The following is a 22,708-nucleotide window of genomic DNA, read 5'->3' as shown; positions in this document are numbered from 1 at the left end:
GCACTCAATCCACTGAGCCACACCAGCCAGCGCTGTCTGTCAGGTATTTCTTAATCGTGATCGCTTAGATTTCCACAACAACACTGGTTATTATTTGTCGCATGTGTCAGGTGGGAAAACTGCCTTAGAGATGCTAAGTAATTTGCTTAACATTGCACAGCTAGTAAGTAGTGACGTTTTATTGGAAGCTAAATCCTTTTTATCTTGTGGTACGGATGGAGTGGTTTATTTCTGTAGAGTCCACGCTCAGAGACTTTCTTAGCTAAACTTTTTCATGGAGTTCAGGATGCTCTTTTCCCTGCTGTTTGATTAGTGGGTCTCAGCTGAAACGTCATTTCATGGAGAGGTTTTCTTGAGTGCCTTTTCTAAAGTGGGCACTTTTTCTAAAGTGGGCATACTGTTACTCTTTCTGATGTTTCTTAAAATGATCATTTTGTTTACTTTTTTTTTTTTTTTGTCTCTTAGAAGATTTTAGGAGTTATTTTGTTTACCCTTGTATTCCTGGCCCCAAATAAAGTGTTGGTACTTAAGTAATGAAATATTTATGGATGGAGTAACTGCATCTCAAGAGATCTGTGATAATTCAAGTGATTTATAGGATTAGCAGCATAGGGATTTAGTTTCTAAATGTAGATGTCTTGTGTAATCAAAAATTCTCTTTAAAATTCCTTTACATTGTCATAAACTGCTGTATATTACATATGGATTATACAGTTGTACAGTATAATGATTGACACATTGCAAAAGTATGTGTAAATTCTGTATTAATGCTGTTTTGAAACTACAAGAAATAGAAAAATGGGGGGCTGATGAGACACTTTTATCTCTGATGATAATGGGTACGTCCACATTGTTAAACATTAGAATTACAACTAGACCATTAGAGGTGCTTATGCCTTAGAGCTGCACAGCAATGACAGGTGCTCACTAGTTCAATTTTTCTTGATCTAGCTTTTTTTGTATTTAAAGATACTGCAGGTTACATGAAAATACAGGGTAGGGCAAAAGTAGCTTTATAGTTGTTCACATGGAAAATATGATAATAAATAACAAGAATAAACTTGTGTTTCGAGTACTTACCTGAAGACATGCTTTCAATTGATTTTAGAGAGAGAGGAAGGGGGCGCGGAGAGAGAAATAGAAACATCTATTGGTTGCCTCCATACATGCCCCAATTGGGGATCAGACTCACAACGTAGGTATGTGCACTGACCGAGAGTTTAACTGGCACCCTTTTGGTGTTGATGACACTCCAACTAAATGAGCCGCCCAACCAAGGCCTTCTTTTTTTTTTTTTTAATCTGTTATATTGGTAAAGAATTAAAAATACCCAGTGAATGTGAGGACACAGGGAGAAGAGCCCAGGTCTTAGGAGAAACCAACATTGCTGACTTGGTCTTGGACTTTGGACTTCCATGCTCTAGCATTGTGAGAAAATAAATTTCTGTTAATGTAAAAATTAAATAAATAAATAAAATACCCAGTGAATGAAAGTGAAGCCACATGAGTGTTTTTGTAACTCCTGGTGATAATGGAAGTGGGTCATTTTGTTTTTGGAAGGGATTTAGGTACTGGGTATAAAAACCTTAAGATTCTTTGACTCATTGATACAATAATTGAGGTGTACTTGAAGTAAATATTTTGACTGAAAGGTTTGGTGTTGTATATATGGTTTATCGCTTTATTTCTAATAACAAAATATTGGAGAAATCTAAATTTCTTAATATAGAATTGGTCAAGTTGATTATACTTATAGTGGATTAGTATGCAGTTAATTTTCTTAAGAAAATTTTATGACACCAGAAAATGCAACATTCATGAAGATAAAATTTTTTAAAAGTAGCGTATGCCATAGAGACTAGTAGCTGCCAAAGGCTCAGAGGAAAGGGAATGAGGAATTGGCTTCTAATGATTTTGGGTTCCTTTTCAGGATGATGAAAATGTTTTGGCCTTGGCCAGGTAGTTAAGGTGGTTATAGCATCGTCCAGATATGAAGGTTGCAAGTTTGACCCCTAGTCAAGACACATACAAGAATCAACCAGTATATGTGTAAATACATGGAGCAACAGGTCAATATTTTTCTCTCCCCGCTCCCTCTCTCTAGGATCAATTAAAAAAATGTATTTTGGGATTACACTGTGGTGATGGTTGTACATACTAAAAACCACTGAACTGTACACTTTAAAAGGGTGAATTTTATGGTATGTGAATTATATCTCAATAAAAATACAAACAAAACTAAAGTTACAAACTCCACGTTTGTTTATGGCAGAGCATTCAGCTATACACATAGGCTATTTAACAACTGTTCTAAAACTTTTTCAAGTAAGACATTTATTTAGCAAATAAAAGAAAGGACACAAAACAAGAGGTATACTCTAATCCAAGTTTGTGTTAATAAACTGATTGAAAATAAAAACATGAATATGTCAGAAGTTGTATTTGATTAATGTACTTTCAGGTGTATTGGGGATGAAACAGGGAGAGGGGTGGTTTCAAGATCACCTCAGGGTTTGGTGGTTTAGTAGAAAGACTCAGGCCTCAGCATGTGTAGTCTCCCACATAAGATTTTTTTTTTAAAGATTTTATTTTATTTTTTTGTTTTTAAAGAGGAGAAGGGAGGGAGACAGAAACATCAATGTGTGGTTGCCTCTTGAGCACCCGCTACTGGGGACATGGTCTGCAACCCAGGCATGTGTCCTGACTGGGAATCAAACCAGCAGCCGTTTGATTCACAGGCTGGCGCACACTCCACTGAGCCATACCAACTGGATCCTGACTAAGATTTGTTACAATGGAAGAACACAGCACAATCATCAGCACAGGAAAAATGCATATGGGTTGAAGTCTGGAGGAAACCCGGTGTAAGCTTCCTGGAGTCCCTACTTTTTCAGTCATACAGGACACACTTGCTTCCTCCAGCAACTAGTTGTGAGAACATAAATGAAGTGTTAAAACTACTAGGGGAAGTTCACCCCTCTCCAGGGAAGTTGGGGTGGAGGGTGAATTGTAAGTTTTATAGTTTCTTTAGGAAAATGGTAAAGAAGGAGCGTTCTTAAGTCATATCTTTCATCTTCCACTTTTTTTAATTAAAAATTTTTTTTCAATTATAGTTTACATTTTTTTCTATTCTTCTTGACTTCCTTCTCCCCTCGACTTGCTTCTTGAATATGTTATATCTTCTGACTCACCCTCCTTCCCTTTGGCCTAGCTGATATCTTTTAGGTCTCATTTTAGGTTTAAGAAAGACTTTTCTGAACAAGACTGGTTAGATAACAGAAAGAGGCTGGGAAGTGGGTGGAGATGGGAGTTTTAGGTCATGGGATACAGGAACATGACACAACATACATAAAAAATGAGTTAGGTACTTATCTTTTGTACTTTGCGAAGGTTAACTACAGTGGTTACAAAGGTTCATAGTTGGTTTACTTTTCTGTCATCTTGAATAAACTACTCTAGAAACAAGGATTCATCTTAGTCTGATTTTGCTGTTCATCTGTGGCACAGCAAATGCTAACTGACTGATTTTATGAGTATACATGATAACGTCTGAGAACTTTTCATTGAGGGACATTTGCCAAGCATGTATCTTGGAATTATAAAAAATTGCTGGGAGAACCCTGGCTGGTGTGACTCAGTGGATTGAGTGCCAGCCTGTGAACCAAAGGGTTGCTGGTTCAATTCCCAGTCAGGGCACATCCCTGGGTTGCAGGCCAGGTCCCCAGTAGGAGGCTCTGCAGAGGCAACCACACACTGATGTTCCTCTCCGTCTCTCTCTCCCCCCCCTTCCCCTCTCTCTAAAAATAAATAAATAAAATCTTAAAAAATTGCTAGGAGAATATTAATTCTAGACCTTAAATTCTTATTAATGCTTTTTTACCTATCCAGGACCCCACGTCCAGTCATTGTGGAGCCAATGGAGCAGTTTGATGATGAAGATGGCTTGCCCGAGAAGTTAATGCAGAAAACTCAACAATATCATAAGTAAGATTTTATTAATAAAGATATATATTTTTTATTCTCATCCGAGGATATTTTTTTCATTGCTTTTTTAGAGAAGAAGGGAGAGAGAAACATCAATGCGAAAGAGCATCATTAATTGCTTCCCTCTAGCACTCATTTGGACCTGGAACTGAAAGCAGAACCTAGGTATGTGCCCTGACCGGGAATTGAACCCACAGCCTTTCAGTTATGGGACAGTGCTCCAACCAACTGAGCCATACCGGCCAGGGCAATAAAGATGTTTTAGATATGTGCCATCAAGGATATTTATTATATCACATTTGTTTTCAAGTATTGTTGACTTATAAGATGTTCTGTTCGTTCATATAATCTGATTCTTAGAGTGGCTTGGTCTACATGGAATGCTAATTTTCTTTATATGGTTGAAACATCAACTGAATACTTAGAAAAGTATACTTTTATAACTGGCAGAGTCTATAGGTAGGAGGAGACTGGCAGTAATTTTTATGCTAGAGTAACAATGAAATCTACATATTATGAAAATGTTTCTTTAATTACTATGATTCAGGTATAAATTAAAAAGGAGACTTGCAGGGAGGTTGAGTGGGGAGGTCCTATAGAAATAACTTGGCAAAATGTTGTATATTATTTTACCAGTTGCTTTTCATTCAGTATGATACAACTTTTAATGTTGCCTGTATGTATACATTTTAACTATTTACTTATTTATCATAATAAACTGTAACATGAATTGAACAAACATTGGAATGCATTTGTGCCAGGCACCGTTCTAGGTGCTACCAGTGCAGCTTGGCACTGTTCTTGTTCTCACGATGTTTACATTTCTGGTGGTGAATACATACGATAAATAATGAACCATAAAATAGAAAATAAGAACAAAAAATAAAAAAAGTACAAATAATGAACCGAAGATTATAAAACATATATTAAGTAGTGAGAAGTACTATTTAGAGAACCACTAAAGTGAGGTATAAAGGCTTAGATCACAAAGCATGCATATTTAAAGTTGACTGATAATGACAAATGGTTCTCCAGGAATATTGTATCAGTTTATTCTCATTGGTGTTTGTATAGAAGTATTTTTCTTCTGACAAATGGATGTTAGGATTTTAAGATTTAATAGTCTGTATTCAAAATGGTATTTTATGCACGTTATTTTAATTAGCATTCTTTTAGTAAAGTTGAATGTTTTTTCATTCAGTAATTCAAATGACAAGAGTAGGTGCTCTATACCTAGTGCTAAAGATGTGTCAGTGAACACAATAGACTAGGAAGTCATGGTGGGTAGGGTGGTAAGGGGGTTGGTGAAAAGATGGGGAAAAGTGAGAGCTGGGGAGCAGAGGACTATGGCTCTTTTACATGCGATTAGGAAAGCCTACCTGAGACAGTAATATATGATGGAGACAGCTTGAAGGGGGTTGGGAGAGAAGCTGGCTGTACAGCTTGCAGAAGTGGAGAGGACTCTGTCTGGCATCTGGGAACAGTAAAGAGGCTGGTTCAGCTGGAGTATGGTGAGTAAGGGAGAAATAGTAGGGATGACGTAGAGAGTGACATTGAGAGGAGTGCAGATTATTAGGTTTTGCACACATTCCATCTGATTTTGGCGTTTGTATTTTATGAGAAAGGAACAAAGCAGTGACTTAAGTTTAACAGGAACTTGCTGGCTTTGTTTTTAGGGTAGCTTATAAAGGATCAAGGGTAGAGCTGGGGAGATAAGTTCTGGAGCCTGTGGACATTGAATAGTAGTTATAATGGTAATAGTGCGAAGTGGTGAGATTCAGGATATAGTTTGAAAGTAGACTTTGGATTTTGCTGAATGATAATGGGCATATGGGAGAAACAGTTCAGCATGTGGAAATTACTAATGTTTTGGAAACTCCTGTAGGAGGAGCAGATTGGTGGAGGAAGATTACGAACTCTGTTTTGGACATGTTAAGTTTGAGAGGCCTTTTGAACATTCCGGTGGAATAGCGACTCAGTAGTTGGATTTTCATCTGAATTTTAGATGAGCTGTCTCATTTAATAGAAAACTGTGTCAAAGGACTGAACCCTGGAATACGCCAGTATATAGAGCTTGGGAAGATCAGAAGGAATCGGCAAAGACTGAGTGAGAGCAGTCATTGGAGTAGGGTGGACAGCCAGCAGAGTGTGTCTTGGAAGCAAAGAAATAAATTATTGCAGGGAAGCAGGATTAGTAGTAATCAGTTGTAATTCATAGCCATTTAAATCTCTTTCATACTATTTTTAAAAGACTTACTATGATATCTTGTTCCCTTGACTTTTTTTTTCTGGTTATGACCTATCATTACAAATTTGAAATTGAGTATACTTTCGTATTTAGGAATTAGAGAACTGGAATTATAAGGGTTATAAGAAATGGAATTATCAGCAGTTATAAGAAATGGAATTTATAGACAATATTTGTTTATATAGTGAGTCAGCTGTCCCAGCAAACCTATAAGATCTTGTTATATATAGTCCCAGTTTTACTACTTGGGGGTTATATTCAGAAGGAAATGTTCACAAAGCACAAGAACCATCATTCAAATCATTTCTAACCCCTCAAATCCATATTGTTTCAAAAGTGTTTCTCTTCGGAGAAAAAAGGATTTTTAATACTTGTTATTATCATCAGTGTCTGACTTAGGAACTACTGACTAATAAACAATTCTTTCAAAAAGCCACTAGGTGGTAGATCCACCTATTCCTTTCCCTTTCCTGGTGAGTGCTTTAAAAAGAACAAAATACAAGTCTGTTTTTTAGGGTTAAACTACCTAGATCATGGTTAATTTTGATTTATACCTCTGGTTATCCTTGACGCTGTTTCTTGTTACTGTGCCTTTTCCTCTGTGACAGCCTCTGTGGTTTTCTCCTAACTTTGTCCTACTCACCCACCCATATTCCCCTCCCCACCGCCAAAGAAAAGTTAAAGTTTATGGATGCAAGGCATATATACTTTTATTGGTGGGGTAGGGATTGTGTTCTTACCAGTACTTTCTAATTGAAGCTATGATAGGCAAATATAATTGAAAATTTCTTTGCATTTCAGGTATTTTCCTACAAGTATATTTTTAAAGAGGTTTAGGTTATTTGTTAGCTTAACATTTATTTAAGAAATATTAAATGTATACAACATGCCAGATACTGTGGTGGGTACTTGAGGTACAGCCATTAACAGACATTCCTGTCTTTATTGTGTATACAGTATAGCAAGGGAAACAAGTATTTATCAAATAACTACAATTACAGAAGTTAGGTCTTTATTTTTGGGCCTAACCAATTAACCTGGTACATAAAATTTAATAAATTATCCCTGCTTTTACTACTGAGCGTAAAAGTTACCACTTATAGAAAAGAATGATTATAGGTGGCAGGGAGCACATTTGATTCATCTGTTGCAGGTTGCCTTATGTAACATTGTTTGTTGATTGAATACCAGAAAGGCCTTATTGGAGGTGATAATTAGAGGAGTACAGGTTGTAGCATTCAATTGTCTAGTTTTGAATCCTGGTTCCATTGCTTATTAGTTGCTCATCCTTGGACAGATTCTCAAACTCAGACTTACTAAAATCCTCATCGCAGTATTGCCATGAGGCAACTCATGTAGAGTATTGACTGACAAAGTGCCATGAACATTGTAAAGGCTCAGTGAATGGTTGTTATTTTTAGCTGTTTTAACATTTAAACATACATTTCTGTCTCTTTTTAAATATAAACTTAGGGAACGGGAACAGCCACCACGTTTCGCTCAGCCTGGGACGTTTGAATTTGAGTATGCATCTCGATGGAAGGCTCTTGATGAAATGGAGAAGCAGCAGCGTGAGCAGGTTGACAGAAACATAAGAGAGGCCAAAGAGAAGCTGGAGGCAGAAATGGAAGCGGCCAGGCACGAGCACCAGTTAATGCTGATGAGGCAAGGTAAAGTGGGTTCATGTAGATGGGTTATGATTTCTTTTTCTTGAGGTTCATTTATAGTTCCTACTGACATCTGTTACTATTTAAGTTGCCAGTTAGGAGTTTAGAGACAGTTAGAACTCAACATATTAGAAAAATATATCCCTTTTTTTAGAGAACGTCTTTTTAAAAAAACAGCAAGTTTTCCCTATGCAAGTAGTGTTGTTGGAGATAATTTAGATTGTTAAATTTTGCCAGTATCCAACACATGATTCTACTGGCAAAAAAAGGAAAGCACAATAGGTAATTTTTGGTATGTAGATAATGGCTGAAAGTCACACATCAAGATGTTTTTTTCTTGGAAAGAATTAAGACAAATGCTGTCTCTTTAAGATTAGTACCACATACCAAACGATTACAAATGGATATTCTTTGGCAGAGATTAAAAAAAAAAATCCTAAAGCAGGATTCAAACTACAATATAGCTGTTAAGTGCTGTGTTGTCGTTCCCCCTGCTCAAAATAAAGTTGTTTCTTAACTATACCTGTCTGCCATACTTCTCTAGCAGCCAGGGACGCTTGGTCTCATACATACCGTTAAAAAAAAAAAAAAAAAAAAAAATCCTTGTGTGCTGGTGGATATGTGGATTCAGGAATACCAGATTCTAACATTTTAAACAGTTGAGATTGAGCTAACTGATTTTCTAAACAGTCATAACAGATGATAGTTTACTCTCATTTTTACTGGTCAAATACCTAACAACATGACACGCTGTTTATTTTTTTTCTTTTTCAAAAAGATTTTATTTATTGAGGAAGGGGAAGGGAGGAAGAAAGAGAGGGAGAGAAACATTGATATGCGAGGAACATCAACCAGTTGCTTCTCATGTGCCCCCAGCTGGGGGCCTGCAACCCAGATGTGAGCCCTGACTGGGAATCGAAATAGCAACCTTTCAGTTTGTGGGACAGTGCCCAACCCACTGAGCCACACCAGTCAGGGCATGATAAGCTGTTTAAATATATTCCAGAAGCTCACTTTTTGTCCACTTTTCCTCTTTCTAGGTTTCCTTTTATGCCTGTCTTTATTATTTCTCCCCTCCCCTTTTTTTGTTCTTTAATTCTCCAAATGATCTTTTCTGGTTCTTCCTATCACTCGTCTTTTTGCTATCTGTAATAGTTTTGTATTTCTTAAAATAAACATCTAATTTATTTCTATTATTTTGCTCATAAATTTTTTGTTTTTGTTTTATCCTCACAGTAGGACATGCTTATTGATTTTAGAGGAGAGGAGAGGGAGAGAGGGAGAGAAACATTGATAGGAGAAATACTGATTGGTTGCCCCTTGCCGATGCTCTAGCTGGAGAACCAACCCACAATCAAAGCATGTCCCCTGACTGGGAATCAACCCTGCGACTTTTTGATTTACGGGACAATGCCCCAGTAGACTGAGACGCATTGACCAGGGCTGCTATTGTTTTTTTTAACGTTAGCATTTTAGTAAATGTTTTACTGTCACTTGGCTGCTCCTAGAGATCAAGGCCCCACAGATGCTTGCCTGGATTACTGTGGCAGTTTTCTTACTGGATTTTTTGTCATCCTCCTCTAAACCATTTTTTAAATACCAGAGCCAGTATTTCTTTGAAAGGTGGAAAGTTGATCACTATTCAATCGCTAAATCCTTTTGGTGGATTCTCATTTCCTTTAGAGTAAAAATCTGGGGTTCAGTAAATGTTTATTGAGCAGTTATGATCATGTCACTGAATAACTGTGCTGATGCCATATAAGTTAAAGCAAAATCCAGCTCAAGAAACAGTAGAAACTAGTCAGATATTTCTTTTAATTTGGACCCTAAACTTAGCAGTTCTGTGTTTTCTAATAAAACCAAACTTATTCATATCATGTATTACATTTAAAGATAAAGTCTGTTGCAGAAAATTGGAAAATTGTTACGCAAGATAAAGTCAAGAATCATTTGCTTGTTAGAGCTGGAAGAGAGAGCTTCAAGTTCATTCAGTCTGATGGTTTTGTGGTTTTAAAATTTTGTTACACACCGGAATGAACTGGGAAATTTTAAAAACTTTAGTTTCCTAGGCTCCATGATTATTTTAGCACTTCTGTAAGAATTGCCTGCTAGACCCTTTGCAGTAGCATTTTCCCACTACCTGTAATCATAACATGGCTAGGAAATAACAAGTGAAAGCGTTTAAAAATATTTTGTTGCTGCTGCTGACAGTAATATAAGTCATTTACTTCAACTCGTACTTAAAGTTAGTTGTAGGAGACGCTGTGTGAGATACTGAGGATTTATTGATGACAAAGAGGAATATTTCTTTATGCCTCAAAGAGCTCTTGTGAGCTCTTAGAAAACTTTACCTCACCCCTATAAGGCATTTTGATTTCTGAAGGAGAGTAATTTTGTGGTTATTTTCCATGAGCTTTTATTTTAATTGCTTTTTGTGTGTTTATTGATAAACCCTGGTAACATATTTTGGTTTATAATACTAGAAAAGCGCATGCTTAATGTATCCCATTCTGTGATTCTGGGTTTTCTTCTGATGTACATTTTGTATTTATTTTGGCAAAAGTTTGCAGGTGATCAATTCTTTTGATTGTTAGTTTGTTTAAAATTTTATAATTTTTTATTTTTTGATCTACAATTATATTTCATCTAACATTTTAAGGGTGTATTCAGATGAGCGAAGGACTTTAGGTAATTTGAGTTTCATGGGTCTGCAGAAACACAGGGCTCTCCAGTTGACCTATTGTGCAAGGAAGGAGAAAGCTCATCAAACAGTACAAAAAAGTCCCTCCTTCCTTACCTCACCTTCTGTTTTCTGTGGGAGTCACTATTTCTTCTGTATTTAAGTTTCTTTTCTTTTTCTTTTTTTTAGAGAGGGGGAAAGGGCGAGAGAGAAAGAGAAACATGTATTTATTGTTCCACTTTTTTTATGCATTCATTGGTTGATTCTTGCATGTTCCTTGACTGGGGATTGAATCCTCGACCTGGAGTATCTGGACGACGCTCTGACCAAGTGAGCTACGAGGGCAGGGCGTCTTTTCATATTTTTAGTGTGTGTGTGTTTTTTTTTTTAATCTTCACCAGAGGATGTTTATTGACTTTAGATAAAGAAGGTTGAGGTGGGAGGGGGGGGGGGGAAACATTGATGTGATAGAGAAGCATTGATTGGTTGCCTCCAGCATGTACCCTCACCAGGGTTTGAACCCATAGCTTATGTCTGTGCCCTCACCGTGGATCAAACCTGTAACCTTTTGGTATATAGGATGATGCTCCAGTCAGCTGAGCCACCCAGCCAGGGCATCTTTTGTGTATATTTTTTTCGAATATTTTATATATTTATTTCTAGAGAGAGAGGAAGGGAGGTTGAAGGAGAGGGAGAGAAACATTGATCTGTTGCCTCCCTTAGGTAGGCACCCATTCCAGGGACCAAATTAGCAATGCAGGCATGTGCCCTGACTAAAATAGAACTGATAATCTTTCACTTTGTGGGACGATGCCCAACGAACTCAGCCACACCAATCAGGGCTTTTGTATCTTTCAGTGGAGAAAAAAATTCTTGCGTATCTTGGTAGATGTATATATTTATAACAAAAAAAGCCCCTGTTAATCTTTTTCTGCATCTTGCTTAATTTACTTTCTATATGGGTACATAAATACAGGGTCCTGCACAAATAATGTCCCTTCATTTTATTAAAAAATCGTAAGTATATAATTCTGTAACGGTATCACATTCAAGCACACCATATGACATTTTAGGTGAAATGTTCAAATTAAAACTATAAATTATCACACCCATATTATTTCCCTACCATCCACATTCAAGCATGAATTACTTCTGCCAGATCCTGTATAAATCTGCCTCATTTTTTAAATAGCTGCACTATATTCTGTTAAATAGCTGTAATTAATTTGGCTCATCTTCCCCTGATTGACATCTAATTCTATTTCTAGTTTGTTAGAGAAAGCAGTGCTGCAGTGAATATTTATGTATATGTCTTAGCATATGTCTTAGCAAATTTTTGTAAATGTTCTTAATGGACATACCAGTACTTTTAATAATTGCTTTATTTTTACTTTATTTAGTTCTTTCTAGATCCAGATCCCTTTATACTCATTATAGGTTGTTTTCTTTATGTGTCTGTGTTTGATTGTAAGTATAGTAGGCAGTTCCCGAATTTTCTTATTTTTGTGTTACCTTTGGTATGTAACTATATAACTCAGTGGATAATGTTAATTCTAACACTCACTTTGCTGTTGTTATTCACTTTGGCATTACCGGATTTTTCTTGATATTCTTCTTATTTCTGATTTCTCCTTATGTATGCCTTTGTATGGATAAATCAAGTAATAGAAATATATTTCCTGTAAATTATATCTTTTGATTCCTGGTTACCAAAGAAAAAATAACAAGGAAATAGGCATATTCAGCCCTTCCTTATTCTTGTCCCCTTCAGCTTTTATTAATTCTGCTTCCAATTTGTCTGGATTTATGACATTGACTTTTTTAAAGTATGAAGCTGGTTTTATTTATTTTTTTGGTGAGAATATTTAAGTTCTAATCTCTTTAAGCAACTTTCAATTATATAATACAGTGTTATCAACTGTAGTTTTCACCATGTTATACATTAGATCCCCATACTTCATTCATCTTTAACTGGTGCCCTTTTACCTACTTCTTCCCATTTCCCCTCTCAGCCCCTGGCCACCACATTTGTACTCTACTATTTCTTTGAGTTTGACTTTTATTTGATTACAGGTGTAAGTTATACCATGCAGTATTTGTTTTCCTCTGGCTTATTTCACTGAGCATGATACCCTCAGAGTTCATCCATGTTGTTTTAAATGGCAGGGTATCAGCATTTAGAAAAATTTGCTAAGATAATCTATATTTCTCATGGCTGAATAATATTCCTTTGTGTGTATGTATATTTTTTGTACATATGTTGTGTATATATGTGAGCATGTGTTTGTATATATATTACCACATCGTATGTCGTATACACCACATGTTTTTATATTCATACATAATTTATTGACTTTATTGGGGTGACATTGGTTAATAAATTATAGGTTTCAGGGGTACAGTTGTATACTACCTCATCTGTATATTGTATTGTGTGCACTACCCCAAGACAAGTCTCCTTCCATCACCATTTATCCTCCTTATACCACGTCTTGATCCAGTCATCCGTTGATGGACACTTAGGTTTTTCTACCTACTGCCTAGTATGAATAATACTGCAATAAATGTGAAAGTTCAGCTATCTCTTCAGTTTTTTTTTTTTAAGCTTTATTTATTTTTAAAAAGAGGGGATGGGAGGAAGAAAGATGGAGAGAGAAACATCAATGTGTGTGTGGTTGCCTCTCATGCGCCCCCCACCAGGGTCCTGGCTCCCAGTCCAGGCACATGCCCTGACTAGGAATCAAACCTGCGACCCTCTGGTTTGTAGACTTGCACTCAGTCCACAGAGCCACACCAGCCAGGATTCTTTCTTCAATATTATGTTTTCATTTTGACATAATGTTCTTTAACCTTAATCCTCATGTGTTTTATGAGTTAAGACTTTCCTGTTCATCATTTGATTGTGTTATTTTTATCCTCATAATTTCTTGAAGAAGAGTTTATAGAAACAGTATTCCTGGAGTTCTTGCATGTTCTGAAGCACTCTGTGATCCTTGTACTTTAAACTGATGGTTGAATGGTTAAAATTCATGGATTTTTGCTCCTCTTTTTTCTTAAGTACTTGATAGCATTTTTCATTGTCTTCTAGCATTGAATGCTTCTGTGAGAAAGTCTGAAATAAGCCTGAATTTTCCCCTCCTTGTAAGTGACTTGATCCTTTTGTCAGGCTTCCATATGAAATTTTTCTTTTTAAAGTCAAGTAACTTACCCAGAATGTTTCCCCATTTAACATTTTGTTATGAGAAGTTTTAAACAAAAAAACTTGAACAAATATCAAGGTGTTCATGACTTAGATTCTGTTTAACATTTCATTATGTTTACTTTTTACATATTTACATTTTTTAATCTGCATGTATGCACACATAATCTGGTAAGATATTACAAAGATTTTTAGCACTTGGAAAGTTTACCCACTCTTTTGCACATGTGCAAAACAAATGTACTTTTTGTTATCTTATACTACTGTGGAGCCCCTGTTTTTGATACTGAAAGTACGGTGTCAGTGGGAATGCTTCTTGTTTAAAATGATCTTGTTCATAGCAGTATGCAGTCTTTTTCCTCTTTCAGGAATTCTTTGCTTATTGGCTTTTGTCCTAAGACACTGACTTGGTGTAGCAGGAATCTTATACTAATTGTGTTGTGAGGGATGATATTTGGGCTTTATGCAGTGTCTTACTGCTATTCCTTCCATTGGTCTGGTCTAGTCTAGTTCTTATCTGACCTCTGCTGATGTCTCCCAGTGCATCTTTTTGGACTTTGCACTTGCTACTGAAAAATTCTAATATGTTTAAAATATGTAAGTAAAAATACAGCTATCATTTATTTTGTTTTTAGTATGTTTTAATCCCTGTGTTAAAAAAAAGATAACCTATTTTAATTTCTGAACAAAAGCATGAATTTTAATATTCTCTTCATGTACATGAAGACGCAGGCCCAGAAAGGATATTAATTTGATTAATTAGTTACACAGTTTCTAATCTTTTAATAGAGATGATTTAATACATAAATACTGGATGCATGAGTATGAATACATTATATATTGCCAGTAATAGAGAGTCTGTATGTTCATCAATATAAAAATACACAAGGCAGCCGCATAATACTAATGGGTAATTAATATTTTTATAGATTTGATGAGGCGTCAAGAAGAACTCAGACGCCTGGAAGAACTCAGGAACCAAGAGCTGCAAAAACGGAAACAAATACAACTGAGGTAAAAAAAAACAAAACCAGAAAACAAAAATAACATTATAACATAGATTTGAATACACATAGTTCTTATGTGTTACTAATAAAACTTCACTCTTCCATTGGGAAGGGATTGTACAGGTTGGAAAATACAAACACAACTGGCTGTTTTTTACTGTGCTTGGGCAATTACTCCACAAACTAGCATAATTTCTTTGTTGTTGTTATGATTTTTTTTTATTTTAAAAAGAATAGGAGACCTCTTTCTTTAAAGGACTGGAAAAGCTCTTTTTTAAAAGAAACAGGATGATTAAATTTATTTTTAGAGGGGAAGGAAGGGAGAAAGAAAGGGAGAGAAACAGCAGTGTGTGGTTGCCTCTCATACACCCCCTACCTGGGACCTGGCCTGCAACCCAGGCCTGTGCCCTGACTGGGAATTGAACTGGTTGGTTTAGCAGGCTGGCACTCAGTCACTGAGACACACCAGCCAGGGCAGTTCTCATGATATTTTAATTGGTTATTGACATTTTGGTTGTATATACTGTGACCTTACATATGAGGCCTAGGCATTTATTGCATATAATTTTTTGTAAGAATGCACTATGATTTACTTTAATTTCTCTCTCTTTTAAAAAAATTTTTAAAATTTATTTTTAGACAGGGAAAGGGAGGGAGGAAGGGAGGAGAGAAACATCAATGTGTGGTTGCCTCTTGCGCACCCTCTACTGGGGACCTGGCCTGCAGCTCAGGCATGTGCCCAGACTGGGAATCAAACTGGAAACCCATTGGTTTGCAAGCTGGTGCTCAAGCCACTGAACCACATCTCAGGGCCAATTTCTCTTATTTTTAATTTGTTTTTCTATGATAGCATTTCTATAAGTGGCTTTATGTATAAACAAAAATTAACAGGTTTCCATGTACCTGCAGTATTTACTTGTGGAATATAATGAGATAAATGTTATGAACAAAGCTATGGTTAAAGTAAACTTGAAATTTGTTTTTGAAAATATTATAAAAGTAGTAAACGCTTGTGTAGGAAGTAAGGTGCTCATAAGAAATAAAAGATCAAGCAGAAAGCACAAAACCATAAGTGTGAAGTGTCTTCACATTCTGGGGATGATAGGCAGTATTCAGTGTATTTTAATTTTTTTTTTTTTTTTCAATGTTGTACCTGGTTTGTATACGTTTCTGTCTTGGAACTTTTCTGATTTTACTTTAACATACTTGGACAGGCTGCACCAGAATTCTAACCTGGGAGACTGTTAGAAAGCCTCAAACTTCTCCCCATAAACAATAGGAGCTGAGTTTTAATAAATTACCCAGGTAGTTCTGGTACAACCTGAAGTTTCAGAGTCACTATTGTATACAGATCCCCACATCAACTAACTTACGTGAGGGACTTTAAAAAAAAATTATTTATTTATTTATTTACTTGTTAAGAGAGATTTGGGAGGGAAAAAGGGAAACAGTGATGTGCAAGAGGAGTATTTACCAGTTGCTTTTTGCAAAGCTCCCAACGAGGGACCTGGCCCTCAACCCAGGCATGTGCCCTGACCAGGAATTGAACCTAGGATCTTTCATTTTGCCTGATGACTCCCAACCCGCTGAGCCACACTACACAGGGCTTTGGACTTTTATTTCAGGGCCTTTCTTACTGCTTCTTTCCTTTTTTATGTAAATGTGGTAAAGTTTGTTTTACTTTTACAAAGGAAAAGAAATCTCTGCTTCTGTTACAAAAAACAAAAACAAAACCCTGACTGAATCCAGCTTTCTCCTCTTATATTTATACTTGACAGGTTTTTTTAACCAGTTCATACTTATTTAATATGATGTTAGTGGTATTTTTTAAAATTTTATTTTTCAATTATAATTTATATTCAGTATTATGTTGTATTAGTTTTAGGTGTACAGCAGAGTGATTAGACAGTCATACACTTTACAAAGTGTTCCTTATTCCCAACACTTCCATTATGCACTTGGTATTAGATATAGTATTGGATTGGCCAAAAGTCTGTTTAATTTTTTCCATAAAATGAAAGATACATTTTTCATTTTCACCAATAACTTTATAGATTTGTTTATCTTGAGTACGTCGGCTATCTCTTTCTGTTGGCTTCTAGTGGGTAGAGGCCAGGGGTGCTGCTAAAAATCATCCAATGCATAAGACAGCCCCACAGCAGAGAATTATTTAGAGAAGTGGTTAATTTCTAGGACTGAAAAGTTTAAGATTAGCTTGAAATATTTTTGCCAGACATTAAGAACATACTTGAAAAAGGATGGGGCATGTGGAAAGAATACAGGAGCCAAATTGAAGGAGCCCCTAATGTCCAAAGTTGGAATCGTTTCAATAATAAAGTAAAAAATGATAGTGTTAGGTTTAAATTTTTAAAATTAATGTCTTGATATTTAGAGAGAGAGAGAAGGACATAGATTCATTGTTCCACTTATTGATATATTCATTGGTTGCTTGTTGTATGTGCCCTGACGAGGGATTCGACCTGCAGCCTTGGTGTATTGGGATGATGGTCTGACCAACTGAGCTACCCAGCCAGGGCTAATAGTGTTAGATTTTAAATTGTAGAATAAATATCCATGAGTCCATATGACTGTAGTAAGTAGATAAATGAATGAATAAATAAACAGAGGAGAATGTGTGGAGAACAGCTTCATCTTTAAAGTAGAATTCCAGTTAAAAAAATGCAGGCCCTGGCTGGTGTGGTTCAGTGGATTGAGCTCTGACCTGTGAACTGAAAGATTGCTGTTTCAATTCCCTGTCAAGGTCACATGCCTGTTGTGGGCCAGGTCCCCAGTTGGGGCAACTGGTTGATGTTTCTCCCGTACATGGATGCCTCTCTCACACATCACTATTTCTCTCGCTCTCTTTGTCCCTCCTTTCCCCCTTTCTGAAAATAAATAAATAAAATCTTAAAAATAAATGGGGAAGGAATGAGAGAGAATTACCAGTGGACAAACACTTACAAACACTGCAGTGATGATTGTTACACATATGGGCTACTGATGGGTGCCAAAGTTATAATACAAAATTTGAGAAACAGGATTTGCATAGTCTCGTTTGTATTACGTACATAGGGAAAAACAGTAAACTTAAAGTGAAGAAACCTAGCAGACACCACCATTACCAAGTGTTAAGGTTTATGTCACCTGTAATAAGACATTGATACTAGGCCCCCTTAATATGATGCACTTAGAAGGATAGTGTCATTTTTGTGGTTTTCTTGCGAAAAATTTATAACCTTATGCTTGTCATGAGAAAACTTAAGGCAGACCCAAATTGAAGGACATTATACAAAATAGTTTTCTTTAAAAGTGCCAAGTTTATGAAAGATTTAAGAAAAACTGAAGTGTTACAGATTGGAGGAAACTAAGGAGAGACAACAATTAAATGCAATGTGGGATTCTGGATATGGTCCTGGTACAGAAGACAGACATTAGTGGGGAGAATGGGTAAAATTTGAATAAGATCTGTAATTTAACTGTAACATTAGATTACTGTTAATTCCTGTTTTTCATCATTGTACCATGGTTATGTAAGGTGTTAGTATTAGGGAATACTGCCTGAGGAATATGTAGGAACTCTACACCATTTTTGCAACTTTTCTGTAAGTTTAAAATTAGCAGTAAGGGGAAGAAAAGAAAAAGTACCTTAGGTATTGGGGATACAGAGGGAAACAAAACACAAGTCCTGCCACTGTGGAACCTACAGTCATATAGGAGGGAAGCAGATATAAATTGGAATAATCAGATTATTGAAAAGCAAGTAAAGTGCATAGAACTAGTATGGAGTACTTCTTTGAATTTTTAATAGGCTCTCTAGTCTCTCATAAAGGTGAAATATTTGTTGCTTGACTTGGTAAGCATTCTTCGTGCATGGTAATTTTATAATTGGTGTTTCATTAATTTTATTTAATGTGCAGGGTTCTCTCAGATTCAGTTTGAAATTCAGATAACTATATACTAACAGTAAAAATAACTCTATTGAGTGATAATTGGATGGTAAATCTTTATGCTTGTTTACATTATAGCAGATATGGGCAGTGACACATTTGTTAACAAGCTTACCCTGTGCCTGGAGGTGGGGAGTTACTTTTGAAATTACTGTGAGAATCTTGATTTAGGAATTTGAACAACTTGTCTTAAAATTGGTAGTTTTTGTAGTGTGTGTCTAGGGAAGGAAAAAATTGTTGTGTCTGGGAACTTAATTTCATACTAATAATACTTTTAAGGCAAAGCAAATCAAACACGAGCAGTATAACTGCAGAGATATCTGACTGGGCTGCTGCCATGTAAGAATCATGAATTGTTAACAGGCCAGATAGTTGGGACTCTGCCTTTTTGTTTTAAATTAGTTGGAAAATGGAAAAAACTAGTTTAAGAAAGTATATTTTGAGAGAAATTATATGATTTATTTGGAGTATATATATTTGTAGTTTTCCTTTCAATGCTACAAATTAATTTTGTTTTTCGTGGGACACTTAGTTCGTCAGAGGCTGTTTCGGTGAAGAAGGAAGCCAGGACAAAGAAGTTAGATGTGCTAGTTCACTTAGTAGTTGTTCATCCGTTGTTTGTTCATTTATTCTTTCATTCCTTCTCTGACTACTCTCCTACTCCCTCACCTCCTCATCCACCATTCTTTCCCCTTTATGTCATTTGACATAAATATCCTGTGAAAGGTGTCCAGGGCATAGTGCTGAACAAGAACAAAGAGCAACAGGACTTTTCTCACTAGTCATATTACAGCTTAGTGCCTAAAGCCTCTCATTTTTCAGAGTCCTACAAAGATATATGAGACCTGAAAACAATTAGTGGGCTTCAAATCAAAATAAGTCTTAAAGTTTAGGTTTTTATCGGTTTCAATTATATATATAACAAGAAGGATGTTAAAATTTGTCACAATTTCTTATTAGTTCCATTTATGGCTATAGATGATGATTTAAGCATTAGTGGATTAGGAAAAAAGGCCAAGCAGCATATGTACAATAAGGAATGTTCCTGTTTGTAGTCCATGAATTTAGATTATGGACTTGTCAGTGTGGTATAATCACAGTTTAGTTCAAAATAAAAAAGAAACTTTGGTATTTATGGAGAAAGGAAAGGAAGGAAAAAGGAAAAAATAGAAGAAAATGTTTAAAGTGAATGCCTTTTTACTATTTTTTTCCCCTGATTTATAAATCTGTTTTCATGTTGTCAGAAAAAGTTGCTTTAGCAGTAGGAGAAGTACATTTTAAATTTTGTTTAAAATACTTTATTTGGCCCTGGTCAGGATGCTCAGTTGGAGTGTCAGCCCTACACCAAAGGTTGCAGTTAGATTCCTGGTCTGGGCACATAACCTAGGTTGTGGGCTTGATCCTTGATCAGGGTGCTTAAAAGAGGAAACCAATCAATGTTTCCCTCTCTTTCCCCTCCCTCCCTGCCTCCCTCCCTCCTTCCGTCCCTCTCTCTCTCCTCTTTCCTCTAAAAATCAGTAAACATGTCCTTGGACGAGGATTAAAAAAAATACTTTATATGGTATTTATTTTAAAATGTTACATATTACAGAATTCACATGCTGCATTTGTGTGTAGAATAAAAAGGGCAATGCTCCTGTTCCCTGGATAGTCCCATTGTGATGTAAACTTTTTTATACTCTCTTCTGTGCTCATGCAAATTATATTTTAAATTTTTTATTTTTATCCTCAGCAGAGGACATACTTACTGATTTTAGAGAGAGGGGAAGGGAGGGAGAGAAGCATCAGTGTGAGAGAGAAACATTGATGGGCTGCCTCTGGTACATGCCCTGACCAGGGACTTAACCCTCAACCTAGGCATGTGCTCTGACTGGGAATCAAACATGTGACCTTTGGTTAACTGAGCCACATGGGCCAAAGACATACGAGTGATTTATAACGGCAGCTATAGGAGTACCATTCTTGTACTTGCCTTTTTTCTTTTTTCTGACAGCTGTACCTTAGACATTCTTTTATGTCTGTATATGCAAATTCACCTCTTTGTAACAGTTGTATTGTGTTCCTTTGCATTAGGAGACCATAAATGTACCCCATGAATACTTAATTGTGTCTTCAACCTTTTCCACAATGTACATCTGTGGAAACGGTGTATAGGCACCCTTGCATACTTGTGCAGATATTTCTGCTTAGTTTATTGGAAATGGATTTGCACATATAAAATTATCTTGTATATTACAAGTTGGCCTTCAGCAAAGTCATTGTTGTAGTTTCAAAGACCAAAAAGCTTTAAAAACCAAAAGCCTTTTCATGTGCCATTATGTGGTAGGATCAGATAAAACCTGATCTGCACTTATGTTGTGGTCATGTCCAACCTCTACTTTACCAGTGTAAGAAATGTCTAAACCTGTAAGAGTTTTACGAGTTTATTTGAGCCAAGCTGATGACAATTGCCAGAAAACAAAATCTCAGCCAATTGAGAAAATCCCCAGAGTGGCAATTTAGCATCTTACTGTAAACAGAATCAAAAGAGAAGATATAACAGGGTTACATGAAATCCATTGGTGATAGATTAGGGAGGCAGGAGACAGCAAAGTGGGAAGACCTCTGTGATTGGATAAAAGGTAAAATGGTAGACACAGGTAGGTATAGGATAGTTAACAGTTAATGTAACAATAACAGTGAGGGGATTTGTGGTCTTCCTCCAGCTCAGTGCCTCTGCTTTGAGGGGTCAGAAAAAAGGAAATTTGACATTCCCAAGGTATATTATTGTAGATGCAAAAAGAAAACAAACTGGCTCAGTTAAGGTAAAGATTGACCTTTGTTAGGGAAAAATACTTGCCTGGGACAGGACTACTTGCTATTAACTGCTTGTGGCTAATAAAATTTTTTTCATACTATCCTTTGTGGCTAATTTAGGTCTCTTGAGTTTGTAAGGCTGCCAAACAGGACACTCCTGAGCTTGACAGGTTTAGTATTTGGTTCCTTTCTTCCACAGCTATGTTCACAGACTGAATGTTCATTCTACTGCATAAATATTAATGTGGTTGATTAGTGGGGTTTGTCTCATATCCAAATGGGGTTATACTAATAGTATATTGACCCTTTTTAAAATAAGCACTCAGTTTGAAAACACAGGTGGCCTTAAGGTTTTTGAATAAGGGAGTTTTTACCTGTTGTTTTGTACATTGTCAACAGTGCATGAATATGAAACTTCTGTTTTTTAAAGGTTATTTATTTATTTTTAGACAGGAAGGGAGGAAGAAAGACAGGGAGAGAAATGTCAGTGTGTGGTTGCCTCTTGCACGCCCCGTACTGGGGACCTGGCCTGTACCCCAGAAATGTGCCCTGATCAGGAATTGAACCTGCCACCTTTTGTTTCTCAGGCCAGTACTCAATCCACTGAGCCACATCAGCCAGGGCTAGACATTTTATTTTTCAATGATAGTTTAAATTCAGCGGTATTTTATATTTGTTTCAGTTCTTCAATATGGTGGTTAGACTATCATATACTTTACACAGTGATATCTCCCTGATATTTTACCCACAGGGCACCATACATAGTTATTACAGTATTATTGGCTTTAGTCCCTATGCTGTACTTTCTGTCCTTGTGACTATTTTGTAACTACCAATTTGTATTTTTTAATCCCTTCACCTTTTTCACCCAGTCCCCTAACTCCCCTTTGCTCAGTCTGTTTTCTACATATGAATGTTTCGATTTTGTTGATTTATTTTGTAGTGAAATCATACGGTATTTGTCTGAAGGTATTTTCTTAACAGTAAAATTTATGTGTTTAACGTTAAGTGGGTTAATCAATTTACTTGAGGTAGAGTTTTATATTGGGAACTTAGACGTAATTCTCAAAATAGTTCAGGAATTCCTGAACTATTCCTCAGGAACATGGAAATTCCTTAGGAACATTGTCTTGTTAATTGCATGTGGTCTGACATGAAGTCCTAATAGCCTCTTGTTTGT

At 36.3% G+C, this 22,708-nt stretch overlaps 1 protein-coding gene and 1 non-coding gene across 3 annotated transcripts in view; both read left to right on the top strand.

The window, feature by feature from the left end:
• Positions 1 to 22,708, top strand: part of PSPC1 (paraspeckle component 1) — a 62,377-nt gene that overhangs the window by 13,944 nt on the left and 25,725 nt on the right. For both annotated transcript variants that reach the window (XM_054577466.1, XM_054577465.1), the window contains exons 3-5: positions 3,889 to 3,984; positions 7,706 to 7,902; positions 14,708 to 14,792. In XM_054577466.1, the coding sequence (XP_054433441.1) occupies positions 3,889 to 3,984; positions 7,706 to 7,902; positions 14,708 to 14,792 (378 nt within the window). The remainder of the gene's footprint in view (positions 1 to 3,888; positions 3,985 to 7,705; positions 7,903 to 14,707; positions 14,793 to 22,708) is intronic.
• Positions 8,339 to 8,470, top strand: LOC129073814 (small nucleolar RNA SNORA63). Its single transcript, XR_008529473.1, has one exon. It is a non-coding gene; the product is annotated as a small nucleolar RNA SNORA63 (small nucleolar RNA).

Source organism: Pteronotus mesoamericanus, unplaced genomic scaffold (assembly GCF_021234165.1).
Source record: "Pteronotus mesoamericanus isolate MK-2021 breed Mesoamerican mustached bat unplaced genomic scaffold, CSHL_Meso_final contig_433, whole genome shotgun sequence".
Lineage (NCBI taxonomy): Eukaryota > Metazoa > Chordata > Mammalia > Chiroptera > Mormoopidae > Pteronotus > Pteronotus mesoamericanus.
Note: the sequence above shows the minus strand (reverse complement) of the source record. Positions and strands in the feature narration are given on the sequence as shown.